General features: G+C 41.4%; 2 protein-coding genes and 1 long non-coding RNA gene across 3 annotated transcripts in view; 2 read left to right on the forward strand and 1 right to left on the reverse strand.

Moving 5' to 3' along the window:
* Positions 1-110: 110 nt before the first annotated feature.
* LOC135090951 (uncharacterized peptidase C1-like protein F26E4.3) lies at positions 111-11,386 on the reverse strand. The gene is made up of 10 exons (XM_063988188.1): positions 11,063-11,386; positions 5,152-5,360; positions 4,564-4,627; positions 3,900-4,086; positions 3,631-3,797; positions 2,665-2,793; positions 2,047-2,131; positions 1,621-1,705; positions 891-1,045; positions 111-536 (listed from the first exon to the last, which is right to left on the reverse strand). Exons 1-10 carry the CDS (start codon positions 11,227-11,229, stop codon positions 390-392), a joined length of 1,395 nt encoding a protein of 464 aa, XP_063844258.1. The 5' UTR covers positions 11,230-11,386; the 3' UTR covers positions 111-389.
* Positions 10,623-11,732, forward strand: LOC135090978 (uncharacterized). The gene is made up of 2 exons (XR_010262224.1): positions 10,623-10,794; positions 11,036-11,732. It is a non-coding gene; the product is annotated as an uncharacterized LOC135090978 (long non-coding RNA).
* A 7,001-nt stretch (positions 11,733-18,733) lies between these two features.
* Positions 18,734-19,268, forward strand: part of LOC135090934 (serine protease persephone-like) — a 10,382-nt gene continuing 9,847 nt past the window's right edge. Inside the window, exon 1 of the mRNA XM_063988175.1 lies at positions 18,734-18,768. Coding sequence (XP_063844245.1) covers positions 18,749-18,768 — 20 coding nt within the window. The 5' untranslated portion in view covers positions 18,734-18,748. The remainder of the gene's footprint in view (positions 18,769-19,268) is intronic.

A 19,268-nucleotide genomic window follows, 5' to 3' on the forward strand; every position in this document is an offset into this window, starting at 1 on the left:
TTTAGCCCACCTAACGAATCAAAAAAGTAATCCTCCTGCAACACTTGACTGGAATGAGGTGTGTGAACTCATCGTACGGCATCCCTTGAAGTTTTGTCATGGAAACACACTGAGGTTGTTCTATTTTATTGAAACCAGTAAGACAGTGACGCTGACAAACATAAAATAAACTTTCATGTTGAAGGAACGAAAAAAATAAATAAATAAATGAAGTTAGGCCGAGAAATATGGGCCAAGAGAAAACGAGAAAACAAATAACTTCTGGTACAGTGTGTCACTCAAATCTACCGATATAAATTGTTACTAGGAATCCACCTATCCTCCCTCCAGGCTCCATGACGATTGTGCCAGCCTGCCGCGCCCTCTTCTCATCACAGAGGTGCTGCGCTTTATGACTTAGTGCTGCGCTTGACCATGCGGTCCTTGCGGCCCCTCACAGCCAGCACGAAGCTCTCAATGCCGCATGTGTTTGTGCCGCGTTGGATCTTGAAGAAGCCGTTCTCACCCCAGGTGGTGCCCCAGGAGTTGGCCACCACCTAGCCGAGGCAGCGAAGGAACACGTGGTGGGAGGAAAGAGTAATAACAATTATTATATTAATAAAGAACATGAGACAATAAGGGAAGCTGCAAGAAACCAAGAGACATACACTTGGCAGTCCCTGTGCGAGGCATACCTCCTTATTTCCACCTATCATCCCCATCCATAAATTTGTTCCATCTTCTTTGAAAGCTCCGCAATGATTCAGCACTAATAATCTGAATACTGAGTCCATACTGTTCATCTACGTCTCTATTTGTGTTTGCAAATCGTGCATGCCAAGTGAGCTTACCCACATATTTAAATCTAGAACCGTCATTTGGTCGCCAGTGCCCCCAGAGGCAGTACTCACCCAGTACTTGACAGGAGAATACGAGGTGGAGTTGTCCACGCCCCAGCCCACGATCCTGACGGAGTGCATCGCTGTGATGTCCTGAGCGTCAGTCTGAGGGCAGTTGTACACGCCGCTCTTGTACAGGAAAAAGTCACGATGCACCGTCATCAGCGCTGCCGGGAGGAAGTCGACAGGATAGGTATTATTATTATTATTATTATCATTATTATTATTATTATTATTATTATTATTATTATCATTATTATTATTATTATTATTATTGTTGTTGTTATTATTATTATTATTATTAATATTATCATCATCATCATCATCATCACCATCAGTAATAACTAGTGGTAATAGTAGTGAAGTGCTATTTTTTTTTTTTTTTCTAATTAACCTTGTGTTTCCGTAATAATGAATGTCGATTGAATGGGGTATGATATACGAGGTGCTTCCAAAGGAGAGACCTGATTTGAAATCGTTTTATCCCTGCAACCACAAACAGTGTATAAATAAAACTCCTCGTATTTAAAAAAGCGGGAACAAAGATTCAAGTAAGAGATATACCCATGGTCGGTTCAGACTTGCACAGATACAACAATTTCAAATCGGGTACATCTTTTTGTAACGCCCTGTATTTTCATGTTCTCTCCTAGAATGATAATTATCAACATACTGATTTATTGAGTATTTAGATGGTAAAGCAGTTCATTGCTGTATCTATCAAACACACACACACACACACCCTGCACGGGGCCCTCGGTCAAGATCTCCCACTGGATGTTGTCCACCTTGCTGGAAATGCGGTAGGCTGGCTCAGTCTTGTACTTCTGCGGGAAACACAACAACACGGGGTCAGCAGGAAACACGTGCCCTTGCCTTGCCCACGCGCGGGACACAACATGCCCTTGTTACCTCAGCTTCATGTCAGTTTCCTACAGTTCTGTAATGCACTCGTGTATATAGAATAAGAATTCTGATATGAAAGTCTTGCTATATGACAAGAGAGAGAGAGAGAGAGAGAGAGAGAGAGAGAGAGAGAGAGAGAGAGAGAGAGAGAGAGAGAGGGAGGGAGAGAGTGTTTGTGTGTGTGTGTGTGTGTGTGTGTGTGTGTGTGTGTGTGTGTGTGTGTGGATGGGTGGGTTAGTGTGAGTGTGTAATTGCGGCTCACCTTGCAATGTTTGGATTCCAAGGTACAGGGAGGCACGCTTCCGGAGCGGCCGCTCGTGTATGGGTAGCACGTCTCCTCCATCACCCTGTGAACACCACGCCAAAGCTTCTAATTAACTCTTCCAGGTGACAGCAGCATCACCACCAACAGCAATAACAACAACTGGACAAGAAGCAAAGCAAGAAAACTTAACAGAAGGAAAATAAGTTTTATTTTTCACCCATTGTAATCTTAAGTTCTTGGATTTCCAGTAACTTTCCCGACAAAGCCTACAGAGTGCGTAAGATTGCGTGGAAAACTAAACAGTGACCGATGGAGTGTGGTGCGTTACTCGATTTCTTACAATAACCAAATCATTACTACGATGCATCAAGTCCGTACGTGTGTCATTAACTTTACTGTACTGCTTAACAACATTTTTTTCTGAATCACCTCCAGATGCTTAGACTTATTATTTTAGATTTACTTTTGTAGTCACTTCTCATAAGCAACCTCTGTAGCCTAGCAAAGACTGAATTAGCCTTATATTCTCTTGTTCTGAATATTAACAAAGGACAGTCTTAGCAATGAAAGGGTCAATGGAGCTGACAGCGGTGTATAAAATGACCCAAAACTTACCCTTGCTTCTTTAAGGACCCCCAGGCATTCTCCACGTATCCTCCCTTGCAGTCCACCCTCGGGAATACGCAGCTCAGGAGTTCTTGCACCGATAATGTAATAGAAGACTGGCCGGAGAGAATCATTTCCCTGCAGCACCAAAGAGAGAGACATTACTTATCCCCGCTGCGCCTCACAGGACCCTATTCTGAAACACCTACGCGCCGCACCTCCACTACTTTTAAGAGGCTCTAACTGAAGTTACACAGATATTTAAGGGTGTTTTTGTAATTCTAGTGACAAGTTAACAATATTTCTTTATTAACAGGAGAAATACATTTGAGAACCCGGCCTTTGAAAGTGATTCTTGTGAAAGCAAAGCGTTTCAGAATACCGGCCATTGTGTTCAGGGCATTAAGTGTAGTGACATGTAGCTGAGATAATGCTAGCCATTATTGTTGTTATTTGTGCCATGTCGAGGCTACGAGTCTGAAATGAGTTTTCACTATGTAATTGTTCTCTTTGTGTGTGTGTGTGTGTGTGTGTGTGTGTGTGTGTGTGTGTGTGTGTGTGGATGGATGGGCAGATGTATGGATGGGTGTTTTCGTAGCTATATGTGGTTCATCTAAGTCTCAATCATAACAGTCCCCTCCCCCCACCCACCAGCAATTTTCAGGGTTGTCAATTTGATGTTTAGGTTATTCTTATTAACATTAATATCATTATCATAATAATAATAATAATAATAATAATAATAATAATAATAATAATAATAATTATTATTATTATTATTATTATTATTATTATTATTATTATTATTATTATTATTATTATTATTATTGTTATTATTATTATTATTATTTTTATTATTATTATTATTATTATTATTATTATCATTATCATTATTATTATTATTATCATCATAAAGTAGTAGTAGTAGTAGTAGTAGTAGGTGCGTCATCAGTTTACAAGCGCACACACTTTCACCTGTCCTGTGCGACATCCAGTGAGGAGAAGGCCCAGGAAGTGCCACACCAGCCTTGGTCCCGCACCCCGCTAATCAGTCCCTCCCACTCCGGCTTGTATCGTGCGTCAAACTCCATAGGGATGCGGTGAAGGACAGGGCGCAGCAGGCTGGGTTTCATGTTGTACGTCTGAAGCACGGAGTGGAGGCCAGGAATGAGAAGCAAGTCCCACTAACTACTAGAGTGAGATTTTGACTCCAAGGTTAGCTTTACTGGTGCAACCGCGCTTACCATTGTCTGAGGGAGGAAGGTGCCGGTCCTCAGTGCCAACCCCTCCTTGAGCTTCCTGCCCCAGAACATAGAATAGTTGGCGGACGTCCAGCCGTGACGGAGAGAGTTTTGCTGCACGCTACGTATCAGCACCTCGTCCACCAAGCACTGGTCCTCCTCGCAGGTCAGTCGCCCGTCTTTACACAAGCTGCCATGGAAAGAGGAGAGACGGAACTGAGTGGATACTGTGCGTGCATTCCTAACTTTTCTCGGTTGGGGACCGTTACCCCGAGTGGATGGATGCCCTTCCAGTCCTTGACCGTGGCCATGATTGGAACCCGTGCCCCTGAAAACCCCTCGGTTCCCATTGTTTTCCTAACTATTCAGCTGATTTTGCACAGTGCGTAGGAAAGTTTGTAAGAAGGACCCGCCCAACTCAATCTAGACTTGACATTTGGGAAATGACTGAAGACATGAATCAAGGAGGACGAGTCACATGCCTTCAGGCCATGACTACCCAGAGTTGATTTGGCTCCCTGTCCTTGGTAAATCTTATGTCGACTACTCTGAGCACGCCCCCCCTCTAGGTGCTTCCCGAACATTCAAAGTATAGTAAATGGAAGGGGAGAAGAAGACATTAAACGAAGGAAAAGGACAGTACGCATATTGAGGCGGCGCTTCTTACCACTCATTGCAGTTGAAAGTGTGCTGCCCAGCCGCCAGCACCTTGCCATTGTGGATGCACACAGCTGAGGGAGGAAGACAGGATGTGGATAACGGCAGGGCGTGTGAAGGAGGAGGAGGAAGGAAGGATGGTTTGGTGAGCGGGAAGGTGTAGGTGTGGCCTCAGTGGCCGGCAGGGAGGGGGTGCAGCTTTTTGGGCAAGCGGGAGTATTAGTGACAGGAAATTTGCTACCGGGATTCATAGACTCATGAATGAATTGTCTTTTCACTTTACTGTGAATATTTTTATAGCAATCATTACAACATGTGGGTTTGGTTAATTTGTAGTATGCATATTTTAAAAGAGTCGTATTGAAAGCAACGCCCGTATTCGGAAACATTCTCCCTCATCACGACTGTTTTCAAAGGCCACAGTGATGACTAGCTGGGTTCTCAGGAGTGTCTCTCCTGCCTCATAATGTAGAAATATTACTAATATATTACTAGAACCGTAAAAAAAAAAAAAAAAGAGCTTAAAAACACGTGTAACTTCAACTTGAGAGTACTAGTGTGGCTCAGAAGTGTTTCTGATTATGGTCCCAAGGCTTACATCCCTCCTCTCGCCCGGAGAAGTAGGTGTCTGGAATCTGCCCCAGGCACACCTCGCGGAAGTCAGGGCAGCAGTCATCGAGGCTATTCTTTTCCCCATTGTCTTCGTTTTCCTCGAGGCAAAAGTCGTCGCAGTAACAGACACTGTCGTCGTCGATGGGAACGGTGCAGTCATCGTCCCGTCCATCACGGCAGCATGGCGAAGGAAGCCTGGCAGTGTTGGGGAGACAGCAAGAGTCCGTCATGTTAAGGTGAATACAACGTAAATACATAAGCTGATAAGTGAATACAGTAAATGGATAAGGTAAATTAATACATACATTCTATTTCTTTATTCTTTTTTAATCGTGTTTTCCATTTCCGGATTTAAACCTACAAGCATTTTGGGTGATGATATTGGTGGTGATACTGGTAGTGGTGTTGGTGGTGATAGTGGTGGTGGGTAATTGAGGTCAACACATGGCTCACTACCCAGATGACACCACCAGCGGAAAGGAGAAAAGGGGGGTGGGAGTGAGGGACAAGAATGGGATGTTTTCAAGACATATGACCGGAAGGCTTTACTCTCGTCTATCTTAAGAAAGAGCCCTATCTCAAGTCCATCCTGCCCTCCCTCCCCTCCCCTCCTCCTTTCTCTCTCGTCTCTCCATCTGGTGTGCCCATCCTCCCCACCTGTTATGAAGAGGCGACCTGACACAATAACGTAAATAAGTGTGTATGTGAGTATCTTATCTGGCGGAGGTTAGAGAGAGAGAGAGAGAGAGAGAGAGAGAGAGAGAGATGCGTAAATAGGCAGAGAGGAAGAGACGGACACAAATTGGATAACCAGTATAATGTGTAAATGGAAACACACACACACACACACACACACACACACACACACACACACAACATCCCTCCAGTTGAGTCAGCAAAACGATCTAAAGATTTATTCTGGATCAATTTATCACTTGAATTGTTGCCAGGGGTCCATACTTTGCACACTTCAGCAGCTCATGACGCTGGCGGCTAGGTCTATCCAAGACTTCGACTCCGAAACCAAGTCTGGCGAATCCACCATGGCTTCCTGGCCTGCTATCCGAGTCCTAACAGAGTCCTCACGAGTGATAATTAATGTTGTGTGTCAATACATCACAAATCACAATGTATTTAAGAATTACAGATAGAATGTGTTTCAGAAGTTCTGAAAATACGAAGTACGAGTAGAACGTATAATGTACGATAGACTGGTGTCCAAGCATGGAAAAATAATGAAATCGTGTGAATGTAAGGAAAAATTTTGTTCATGCTGGCTAATACCAGCAGCGTTTTACTGTGTCCATATGTATCTGCGATCTTTTTTTTTTCTCGTGCGTTCATTGGTAAATGTCTGGTGATGTGTGTGTGTGTGTGTGTGTGTGTGTGTGTGTGTGTGTGTGTGTGTGTGTAAATTATTAAAGAAGAAACTAGTGGGGGAGGAAGATGAAAAGAGAGAGAGAGAGAGAGAGAGAGAGAGAGAGAGAGAGAGAGAGAGAGAGAGAGAGAGAGAGAGAGAGAGAGAGAGAGAGAGAGAGAGATGACTCCAGCGTGCATCGTAGTCGACCAATTTGGTAAGGTAATATATATATATATATATATATATATATATATATATATATATATATATATATATATATATATATATATATATATATATATATATATATATATATATATATATATATATATATATATATATATATATATATATATATATATATATATATATTTTTTTTTTTTTTTTTTTTTCCTCCCCTTCTCAGTAATGTATCATATTAAAAGCATTACCATTTAGAAGATTAGAAATTTGTGTACATCATGACACAGTTAGATTGCAACCATCTCCTTCAGGGAAGTGCAGCAACCAAGATTAATAAAATGTTATTGCAGCCTGTATAAGTACTGAATAGTAGGAGGCTGGTGACTGTGCATCACACGCATATCCCTTCTCCTATTCCCCATCTTTGTCCTTTGTCATGCGACCCACCCACACTAGGGAGCACGGGGGGGGGGATGACGCTATCTTCTAGGGGTGGGCAGGACTCAGTAACTTGAGTACTCGCGAATCCCAGTCCTGAGGCTGGCGGATTGGCTGGAATCGGTTCCCGGAACCACTACACCCTGGTGACCGCCAAGCAGCGCTCTGGCGGTTCCGAGACTAGGATATCCACCAGCCGCGCTCTACTGTAGCCGGTTCCGGAACCGCTACACCCTGGTAACCGCCAAACACCTCGCTGGCGGTTCCGAGATTCAGGTATTCACCAGCCGCGCTCTACCAATTCCTCGGTTCCAACGGCTCCGCCTGCCCTGGGAACTGATTCCTTGAATACTTGAGTTATTGGTTCCTCTTCCTTACTAGTGACTGGAACAACGCGCACGGCGAGCGCGCATTGCCATATGCAGGTACATATGGCAACACTAAACCGCTGCTGCTATTGGCCAGCATGAATGAAATTTTTCCTTACTTACACGATTTCATTAATTTCCTATGTTTGTACACCATTCTATCATATATCATACTTTGTATTTACATAACTCCTGAAACACATTCTACGTTATTAGTAGTTCTTTAAATATATTCTGTTATTTGTGATGTATTCAGACACAACATGAATTTTTACTCGACTCGGTTTGGACTCGGATAGCAAATTTTAGACCCGGATCCCAGGCAGCCGTGGTGGACTTGCCAGACATGGTTCCGGACCCGAGTCTTGCCCAGTCCTACTACCTTCTTTCATCAGTCAGTGAGGAGCGAACAAGTTGAGTGCACGTGAAGACGCGAGGGGAGAGTACTTGCACGGAATAAGGCTATATTTGTACAGTTTAGAGGACGCGGAGTAGATCGTACTGTATATGAGTTAGTGGCAATACTGTCCCTGTCAATTTAAGTAGGTAACACACCAGTCAAAAGGTTTCGGCTGAGCGTGGCATGTTAAGTTTAACAAGTCATCCTTGCCCACGAGGAGTCCTCCTTACCCGTCCCTGCTCGGTCTTCTGTGTTTAGTGTAACGTCTTGATGTATCGTTAAATGTTAATGGGATTCAAAGTTCTATTAAGAGTCTTGTACCCAGAGGATTACAATTTCTGTGCTGTGCAGTGGCATCTGCTCCCTCCTTGCCATTTCGTTGGGTTTGAGCCTATTTTCCGGGAGGCTGCAGACGGTACTGTTCAGCAGGTGGAGGTAATATTCTATGAGTGTGGGTGGTTTTGTTGTTTTGTGAGGGTGGCAGCTCATAGGATATCACAAACCTCATAACCATTTGTCCCTTCTTGCAGCTTTACCTCCTAGAACGTGGCTTGCGATTCTTTCTCAGCTTATTGGAGTTGTTTGGCAGTTGCAATATTCCCTTACTTATAGGAGGTGAAACAGGTTGACGACCTCATTGTTTAATTTACCACAGGAGTTCAGAAGGACCCTGTGCAGATGGATGTGGACCCTGCACTTGATTACATAGGAAGCAGTATAGGGGGCCTCAGCCAAGGTAATGGCAGTCATGAGAGGGGCTGAACCTGGTGTTACAACCATCTGTTTGAGGGTTGCAGGAGTCCAGAAGGACCCTGTAGACCCACAGTTAGACCCCGCACTAGATTATGTAGGTGGTAATCTAGGAAAGCTAGCCGAGCTAAAGGCAGCTGTGAGAGGGGCGGAATCTGTAGTCGTGTATATATATATATATATATATATATATATATATATATATATATATATATATATATATATATATATATATATATATATATATATATATATATATATATATATATATATATATATATATATATATATATATATATATGTATGTATATTTTTCCTTCTGCTATCCCTTACAACAGTCACTTCTCTCCTTAACTCATTCCACATCAGGTAATAACCAACTATCTTACTTTTTTTATATTCTACTTCCTATGTTTATGGTTTTCACTAATATATTTTTTACTATGTATTTTCTGATTGCTATAATCTTTTATGTTATTTTTTTTATTATGTTTTATGTTTTTTTTTTCTTAGCTTGAAAGGCCATGTTTAAATGGCGAAACGTCGCAATAAAGAAGATAAGGGTCCTGTCCAATCTGTTCCTCACACCTTCACATATACTTCATGAAGTCTGCTTAGAAGTATATATATATATATATATATATATATATATATATATATATATATATATATATATATATATATATATATATATATATATATATATATATATATATATATATATATATATATATATATATATATATATATATATATATATTATATAAGAGAGGCACCGGCCAGGGGCAACAAAACTGCAATAAAAAGAAGGCCCACTAAGGTGCCGATCCCTGAACAGAATCTAATGCAATAGTAAAAAATTATGGGATAAGTGTCTTGAAACCTCCCTTTCGTAAGAGTACAAGTCATAGAAAGATGGAAATACAGAAGCAAGCAGGGAGTTCTAGAGTTTACCAGAGAAAGGGATGAGTGACTGAGAATACTGGTTAACTGAGGAACATTTAAAGAATTAAAGGAATAGATAAGGCCAATGAAGGTTGTCCTGCTGGCATTCGACATCTTTTTGTCAGGGAGCAACATTTCCTGCTCCAGCGGTCACACGTTCAGAAATTCGGGCGTGCACAGCCACACCTGCATCGCTTTTTGCAGCAAGGCGTCGTGGCCTAGCGCTGGTCTGTTTTGATGGCGGCAGTTTTTGAAAACGAGTGTTAGAACATCGGTCAAGTGTTCCATTCTTCGAAAGAGCCAATTAATAATATGGGAAAGATATGGATCGTACTTGAGTGAAAAGAGCACGTGACGGTGAGGTATGGCCAAACGCTGGCGTGCCTCCAAAGTGTTATCTCTGCCACTGCGCTGCACTGACGCGCCGACCATTTTCCGACAAATTTCCATCACAGTCAGTCTCTACAGGAACTTTAAAAAAGTTAATTCCGGCTGTAATGTTGTTCTTGTTTAGTTATCCGGCCTGCATAAATCATCCCACCCTCACACGCGCCTGGAGATTTGAGAGTCACGTGCGGCAAGAGAGTGGGCGGCAACGCTCACTCCCACCACCACAGATAAAAGATTCCTCAAGAGGGTTTCTCCCCCCACACCCACCTCCCGCCGCCAGTAGTGTGAGGGACTCCCTTCCCTTGCTCGTTCATAGCAAGACAGTACTCGTGGAGAAAAGGCAATGAATTTTGGACTTTAAACTAACACTAAATCTGTGAAGAACAGGTAACCTTATTAGGTATACCAGAATTTTGTGTTTTACGTTCACTGACACTGAAATTTATTCAGGTTTCACTTTTCAAGTGAATCAGCGAAGCGTTGCTGTGATGCTCACACCTCAGCGATTAAATTGTTGCCTGTGTTGCTGCTGTTACAGGCGGTGTTGTGTGCGTGTTGTTCACTGAGGCTGCCCGTAAAACAATTCTATTATAGATGGTATTCAGAATACCGCTGAAGGTCGCCTTACCCATGTTGCTGACAAAACGCACGCCATTGCGCAAGCGTAAGCGCACACACACACACACACACACACACACACACACACACACACAGCGTCGCGTGAATCAGATAGTGAAGTTCTTTTTGTTCGTGACTAGTTTCTGTTTTTTGGATGGGTATTCGGTAAAAGAGGTGGTGAGTAATTTGAAGAGTTTTTACTGAACACTTAAAAAGTGTGAATCAGAAGCACGCGTGCATCACCTGAGGCAGATACGGGAATCTGAGCTGGGGTTTAGCGCTCGGCATTCCAGTTAAAAAAAAAAGAAAACCTGTATCTTTTAATCTGCAGGATGCAGTTTTTCGAAAACTTGCTACAATGATTATATTTGTAAAGAAATTACTTTTAATTGGTATGGTATTCTGGCCTGCCTCGCAGAAAACTCCCCCGTGCCACACCACTCACCTGTTCCTGCAGTAGTCTTTCTTTGGGGGAATGAACGGGTCAGCTCCAACCTCCGCCACCACCACCACCAGAAGGAGAACCGCCATGCCTGCCATCGCCATCCCGTACATCCTGCACCGGGCCACAAGTGAGGCCTCAGGCACGAGCCGCCAGTTTATCAAGCACATCACCGGGCGCCGATGATTGGAGCACGCTCGACATTGCCTTATATGACCTACACGGGCGGGACATGAAGTAGACTGTCACGGAGGGCATGCCACGGGGCACCGAGGTGCCTCGGGGCCTCACGCAACGCGAGGTGGAGGAGGAGCTAAGTGGTGGGAGGAATTTCGGGAGTGTGTTGTGACATGTATCCCGGACTTGGCAGTCGTCGTTGACGCACTCTGAAGCATTCTGGAGGTTTCCACACGCTAGGGCGTCGCTGTGGAAAGAAGTTGCGTCATCCCATAAGGATTAGAAAAGAAAAGTATCTGATACAAATTTTCTTCAGCTACTACATATTATTTCGTTCCCATTACCGAGGCGGCGCGGCCAGGGAGTGAGAGCCGCTGCGCATAAGTAAAGCTGAAGTAATACGTATGCTGTGTACTATTTCACGTCTGGTCCAACCGCTAACGCAGGGGCTTCACCTGCCGCAGACAGTTCACGGAGATTACATTTATTTATTTATTTATTTATTTATTTGTTGTTTTTTTTCTTTCCTTTGATAAAATATATATATATATATATATATATATATATATATATATATATATATATATATATATATATATATATATATATATATATATATATATATATATATATATATATATATATATATATATATATATATATATATATATATATATATATATATATATAAGAAATAAATAAGCCCACTGAAGCATCCAATCCCCAAAGAGTGTTGTGAAAAGAATTATGCAAATGGTATCGAGGAACACATGAAGGCTGCAGAGATGCTTCCCGATCCTTCGCCGCCGCCACCCTCCCGCTGACGATGCTGGTCATTACCAAGGCAGCAGCGTCCCGGGGTGGTGCCAGTGACAGGCGATGGGGCTTTTTCAATCAACAATAGACGCGTGAACAATGTGAAACTAGTTGCACATCACACTACTGGTAAATCATAAGTAAACAATGCCATTTCCAATTGTTTGTTTTCACTTTTGTTACTATTATTATTATTATTATTATTATTATTATTATTATTATTATTATTGTTATTATTATTATTATTATCATCATCATCATCATCATCATCATCATCATCATCATCATCATCATCATCATCATCATCATCATAGCAAAAGAAGTGGTGGTAGGAGCAAGTTGTTGGTGCTGCCGCCAACCCCTCTCCTCAAACACACACACATTCTGAAAAAGCTGGGAATCCCTATGTACGTTGAGATAGCACGGTGAGGTGAGGCAGAGGGAGAGGGAGAGGGTACGAAGATGACGGGCCTGGGAAGGACAGAACTGAATGAGACAAGATCAAGTGGATGGAGGAGAGCGAAAGGTTTAGTGGGTCGCCTCTCTTAGTGAATATGTGGACAGATTCTAGGGAAGAGTGGGATGGACTGATAGACCGACATGGGCTCGTATTCAGAAACGCTTTGCTCTCTCACCACGACTATTTGCAAAGGCCACATATATAATTAGCCGGGTTCTTAAGAGTGCTTGTTCTGTTAATAATATAGAAATCTCGTTAAATTGTCACCAGAATTGTAAAAAAAAAAAAAAACAAACTTAAAAATCCATGTATCTTCAACTAGAGTCTTTTGAAAGTAATGGAGGGGCGGCGCAGAAATGTTTTTAGAATAATAATCCGTACTTCAACATAGGCACCGCAACAACCTCCTGTATCAGTCGCATCAGTCATAACAATTATTATTATACATATTTATCGCTCATATATTTCATTCCACGTGCACTGTCCTCACATGGTCAGTCTCACCTATTTTTAACCTTCTCCTTCCTATCTTCCTTTCAACGAAATACCACACCTTCCCAACGTTCCCGCCAGTCCTTAGGGCAAACACCTGCATATTGCCTTTCTGTCTTCCTCCCTGGTCATTGGCCAGAATTATGACCTATACTATTGGTCCCTTCACCCAATTTAGAGACAGGTTTTTGGTCATCTTTTCATCTCAGATTCTACATTAAACTACAATACACTACATTACAATATATGTACATTAAGTTATCATACTAACCTAATATTTCACAGAGATGTTCATACTTAACCTTATCCACACTTACCTTGCTGTTCCTGGGGTACTAGTTTAACGCAGACTCACTTACCTTGTTGTTAAACAGTTTTTAGAAGGAATGAATATTATACCTGAGAGAGTATTGACACTTATTTTAGTAGTTATTAATGAGATGGCAGTCTGTTAGGGCTAGTTTGTTGTTTGTTAGGTCAACTGTGTTCCTGCCATTACTTACGATTGCACATAGGATAAGCATAGTCATTATTATACTTACCTGTTCTATACTTACCTGTTTTATCTATGTATGTTGATGCTGGTCTGGGGGGTTTTGTTTTTGTTTTAGCTCATGTTTTTGTTCACGCTTACCTTGTTGTTCCCAGTGTATTTGTAATACACAACCACACCTACCTGTTGTGAAGCAGATAGTAAAACTGATTTAAAGATAAGTTACGCCTTGATAAAACTACCACTACCTGTTTTTAGTAAAGAATGGCAGTCAGTGTGTTAGGGCCTAGTTGTTTTTCGAGAGATTAGTTGTGTTCCCGCCATTAGCAATAAGTGCACACGGAAAAACACAAACATCTTTGAACTTACCTGTTGTATACTTAACTGGTCTTATGTTTGTTGTTGTTCTTGTGGGGGATATTGTCACTTGCCTTGTTGTTTTTAGGGTCTTCGTTTGTTCTTTGGTTTGATTTTATGTATGGGATGGCACTCTTGTGGTTAGAGCCTAGAGATGGTCTGTTAGGCTAGTGCGTTTCTGCCATTATCCACTACGAACTTGGGACAAGCGCCGTTGTTTGCTTACCTGCAATATACTTACCTGCAGTTTTTCTCATGCTGATATTTGTCTGCACCAAAAGCCGCTTTCTGAGTGGACCTGGAAAAAAAATAAATAAACAAAATAAATAAAATGAAATAAATGAATAAAAAATAAACTAATATTATAAAAAAGCAGTACTTGAAATATAATAATATGTGTGCGTGTGTGTGTATATATATATATATATATATATATATATATATATATATATATATATATATATATATATATATATATATATATATATATATATATATATATATATATATATATATATATATATATATATATATATATATATATATATATATATATATATATATATATATATATATATATATATATATATATATATATATGTATGTACATATGTATGTATACGGCCTTGAGCCCACACTCTCTGTCTCCCTTCTACTGTTCTTCACCCACTTGCTTAACCCAACCTTCCTTTCTCTCTATCTTTTTCTCTCTCCTTCACCCCTACTGTACTATACTATGCTATATACTGTATACTAGAGTTAGTTTTCAAAGAGAGAGAGCACATAAGTTCATTCCAGTTCATCAGAGAGTTCAGATCAGTTCAGAGCAGAGAAAGTTCAGAAAGAGATCAGTTCAGAATCGGTCAGTCTTCAGAGAGAGAGAGAGAATCAAGCATCGTCACGTCCGTCGTAATCTGTCTCGGTGTCACGCGTGTACATCTCCGTCCATCATTAAATCAAGAAGTTCTATCATTCCTTTTGTATTGCCTTTACTCGCGCAATCAACCATAATCTAAACCACTACCCACGATCTCCACGCTACCAGTAATTCATCGGAGAATCAACAAGTCTACATCATCTATACTGCCACTGTCACCTCCAGCAACATCCAGTAAGACAAATAATCTCTCGATACAGTGGTGTGCAGCCTCAACTAGAACAGTGATGTGCAAGCATATCCGAAACACACTGTTATCCGTTGCTATTGGGATGTAGATCAAACCCTTAGTGTTAATGATCTGGAAAGGACCAGAAGTAATGAGTTCAAGTCTGATAAAGAAAACAAAGAGAGATAGTAAGAAACTGATTCACAAATAAATGGGAGATAACTTAAATAGACTCAGTAATCAGGCTGTCAGTGCCGAGTGACTAGAGAGCTTCAAAAATAAGGATTAGATAGATTTATGGATAAGATTGATAGGTGGTTATACTTGTAGGTATTTACGTACGTGTTAAACAGAGACTGCCGCGTGTAGGGCTGCTGGCTTCATGTTGCATTCCTGATGTGTTCATGTTCTTTGCTTGCGATGGACAGATCTGTACTGATGTGGAGTGCTAGAGGTGCATTTAGATACACGGTACAAGTCTTTTGGTGATGATGGTGATAACGGTCATAATAATGATGGTGGATAAGGAGAATTAATAAAAGGAAAGATACTGATACAGAAGGATAGACGTGTTGTATAGTACTGTATAGGTGTATGATCTGTAATCACTACGGATACACAACTAACATATATAGGAATGTGTGGATATAGCTATGTATGTCAGATACCGTTCTTGTATTACCGTCTATCAGCTTTGTATTGCACATAAAAAAAATATAAATGAAAGAATATTACAAATTTCAAGAGTGTGTTTAATAAGAATGTTGCGTGGTAACTTTGCATGAAGAGTGAAAACATCTTATGTCCTTTGGAGTGATGTCATAATTTGTTTTGCCTGTTGCTACACACTTTTGGTGGTGGAGTTGTGTAATGATTTGTTTGTCAGTTATTTCTTGTTTCTGGTGGTGATGTCAGAATCCTGGCCATGAGCGATAACCGAAAGACTTACGACAGTGACGGCCTTGAACTTGCAACACCCCCGTCAATCTGTTAATCCGACAATCCTTTCATGTGTACTGTATCCAGGCTGCCCTGTCTCTTTGTCGCCTCGGTTTTTGTTTTTGTTCATATATCTGTCAGTCAATACTTTTCCCTCCAGTGGCTACGGTAAAGTTTTCCTCGTTCCCTGCATGCCCGCGCACTCGGCCTTGGTGAGTACTCTGTCCAGGGGTACAGGGCCCTCCTTGCTCCAAGTGTTATCAATAACTGAGACAAGTATTCAAGTAACAAGTATTCAAGTAAAGGTTAATACTATATTTCCCTCTTTTTCCTCTTTGGCTCTTCCCTTTCGTCTTTTTTTTTCCCCTGTTTCTTTTGTCTCCTCCTCGACGAAGGTCCGTGCGCTGGTGATACTGTGAAACTGCTCTCTCTCTCTCTCTCTCTCTCTCTCTCTCTCTCTCTCTCTCTCTCTCTCTCTCTCTCTCTCTCTCTCTCTCTCTCTCTCTATATATATATATATATATACTCACACACACACACACACACACACACACACACACACACACACACACACACACACACACACACACACACACACACACACACACACACACACACACACACACACACACACACACACACACACACACACACACACACACACACACACACACACACACACACACACACACATACACTATATTTTCGGGTGAAGAACATGTATGTAATGCGTCACAATCACATTCTTTTTGAGGGGAGGATAGAAATACATTTAGGAAAAATCCTTAGATTCAAGACTGGGTTAGGTTAGTTAACAGTATGAGGGTCAAGAAGCTTCCCTACGCTAGGAACTTAGGTTGATGGTAGTTTGGAAAATGATTTAATTTTATGATTTTTTTTCCAGATGAGATCTTTCCTTAAATCTATAGAATTTTTCCCTCCCCTTCGCCATGAAAAAGTATGTGATTGCGACGCATTACGTGTCTCCCACTATAAAATCCCGCATTCCCACAGGTGCCCAAGCTTGTTTAGGGGGAAGGGGAGTGTAGGCAAATGCTAGCTAGAATTTTACCGATCCCTAGATTCGAGGAGAATTATCAGGATCAATCGATTACCTAACTCCCGGGGTATTTAAGGCAATCATCGGTGTTTATTTGATGTATTTTCGCATCTTCAACATAATCTAATCGCCGCATAACACCAATTTTCACTTATCCTGCCCAAAAAACTCCGAATGCCGTCCGGTCATCAGGTATATTTCTAGTTTCTAGAACACTAAACACATTGTTTAGTATTTGTTACCACACACACACATAGAGTACATTGAAATTTAACGTTAAATAGTATACGAGATTATCTTCAGCAGAACAGTCGTAACTGGTGGTGTGGATGTAAATTAGTGTAGTTAATGATTAAGTTGCGGCCACGATGAGAATAAGTCTCTTGGATAGTTGACTGACTCATGCTGGCGGGATCTCTGATGTTCACATTCAGACAGTGGTGCTGTATTTCCAATCTGAACTTGGAATACTTTGTGTTTTGTTTGCTTTCTCTTAATATCACGCGCACGCACATACATATACAACAATCTCTAGAATTACAATTAAGTGCTTCACCCAGATTGCTACTGTACTGGAATATTCAACAAAAAAAAGTTATGGACAACAACGTATCCGCATACACGCACCGAGTTGACTTAGATTCATCTCTTCCGCACACGACTCAAGGTCAATGCGGGTGGCGGAGCCGGATACCAGTGGAGCCGTGTTCACACATAAGTGGATGGGAGTGACGTCATATTAGAAGCGGAGACCGGCTGCGGAATACGCAAAAACGTACTAGTGTGAACCGGCCTTTACCCGCCCTATCCACCACTCTCAAAAGTTGATTTGCTGTGCAGTGTGACCAGCACACACTGGTGGCGCGGTGCCAGCCTTATCCAAGAGTCTCATAATACTTGATGCTTCCACTCGTGCCTCAGTAACTGTCTATGATATCTGTCTTCAGGATTATATTCAAAAGTTCTTGTCACTGTTAGTGTTCTATCTGTGCGTCTTGCTTCCAAGCATACCTTCTCTCCATAAGTAAGTTTTCCCTTGAATCTCGTTTTCTTTTCATTTCAAATGAAAGAAAATACATTTTTTTTTTTTTGTGGTAAACTCTTTCATTTGAGAGATTCCTACATACCCACACGCGCAAACACACACACACACACACACACACACACGTTACGCATTATTATATCTATTAATATCTGTTATTGTGAGGAAGTGAGACGTTGTAATTAGAATGTGTTTAGCCGGCTGTGGCTGCCAATATAAGTTGACCATCCATGCAGAGAACAGTATGTGCAGCGGGTTAGCCAAAACAACTGAGTTAGCAGTTGTTGAAAGCATCACGATCTGAAGTGCTGGCTAAGCATCCAGGTGTGCAGTTCCCTCACACGATAAGGTGACGGAATGGCTGTGTGGAGGGTAGACTCATCTCAGATACGAGGAAAAAAAAGTTTTGTATTAATGTGGGCCCTTGTCTGAAATGCACACACACACACACACACACACACACAGAACATGTGAATTTAAACTATTCAGAGAGACGCACTACTGATTGGCCTTTTTATCCTTCCACCACCCACCCACCGCACCTTCAGCTGGCTTTCCCTTTGGATATCCTGCTGGAGGCCCCAAAGTAGCTCAATGAACCGAACATACGTGCCAAGCCTACATAAAGGATACGTGCAAGACATCACACACACACACACACACACACACACACACACACACACAGATTTCCTTCAGTAGAGCCTAGGACTGAAGAAGAGACTGGTCTACTTACTTAGAGTCATCTGAATGGCAAACTGGTTGGATGGGTAGGTGGCTCACTGGCTTGCTTAGTGATAGCCGTGATGGTTGATGGTCAATGGTGGATGGTTCCTTTGTCTAGCTTGCTGGCAGGCTGGATTGAAGACTGGGTGGTTGAGTGCACTTCTTAATGGCTGATTCACTGGTTGAGTGGCTGATTGACTGGCAAACTGGTCTTCCGGATTGACTAGTGTTCTAGCCGTCTGGATGGCTGGATGGCTGGTTGACTGGTCTTTTGATGGCTGGTTGACTGGCTGACTGGTGTTTGGATGGCTAGATTGCTGGTCTTTGAATGACTGAATGGCTGCATGGCTAGTCTTGCTAATGTCTAGTTGGCTGACCTTCCGACTGATTTGATGGATGATTTATTGGATAGATAGATAGATAAATAAATAGATTGATAGATAGATATATAGATAGATAGATAGATAGACAGATATATATATATATATATATATATATATATATATATATATATATATATATATATATATATATATATATATAT

This window comes from Scylla paramamosain, chromosome 3 (genome assembly GCF_035594125.1).
Source record: "Scylla paramamosain isolate STU-SP2022 chromosome 3, ASM3559412v1, whole genome shotgun sequence".
NCBI classification, from domain to species: domain Eukaryota; kingdom Metazoa; phylum Arthropoda; class Malacostraca; order Decapoda; family Portunidae; genus Scylla; species Scylla paramamosain.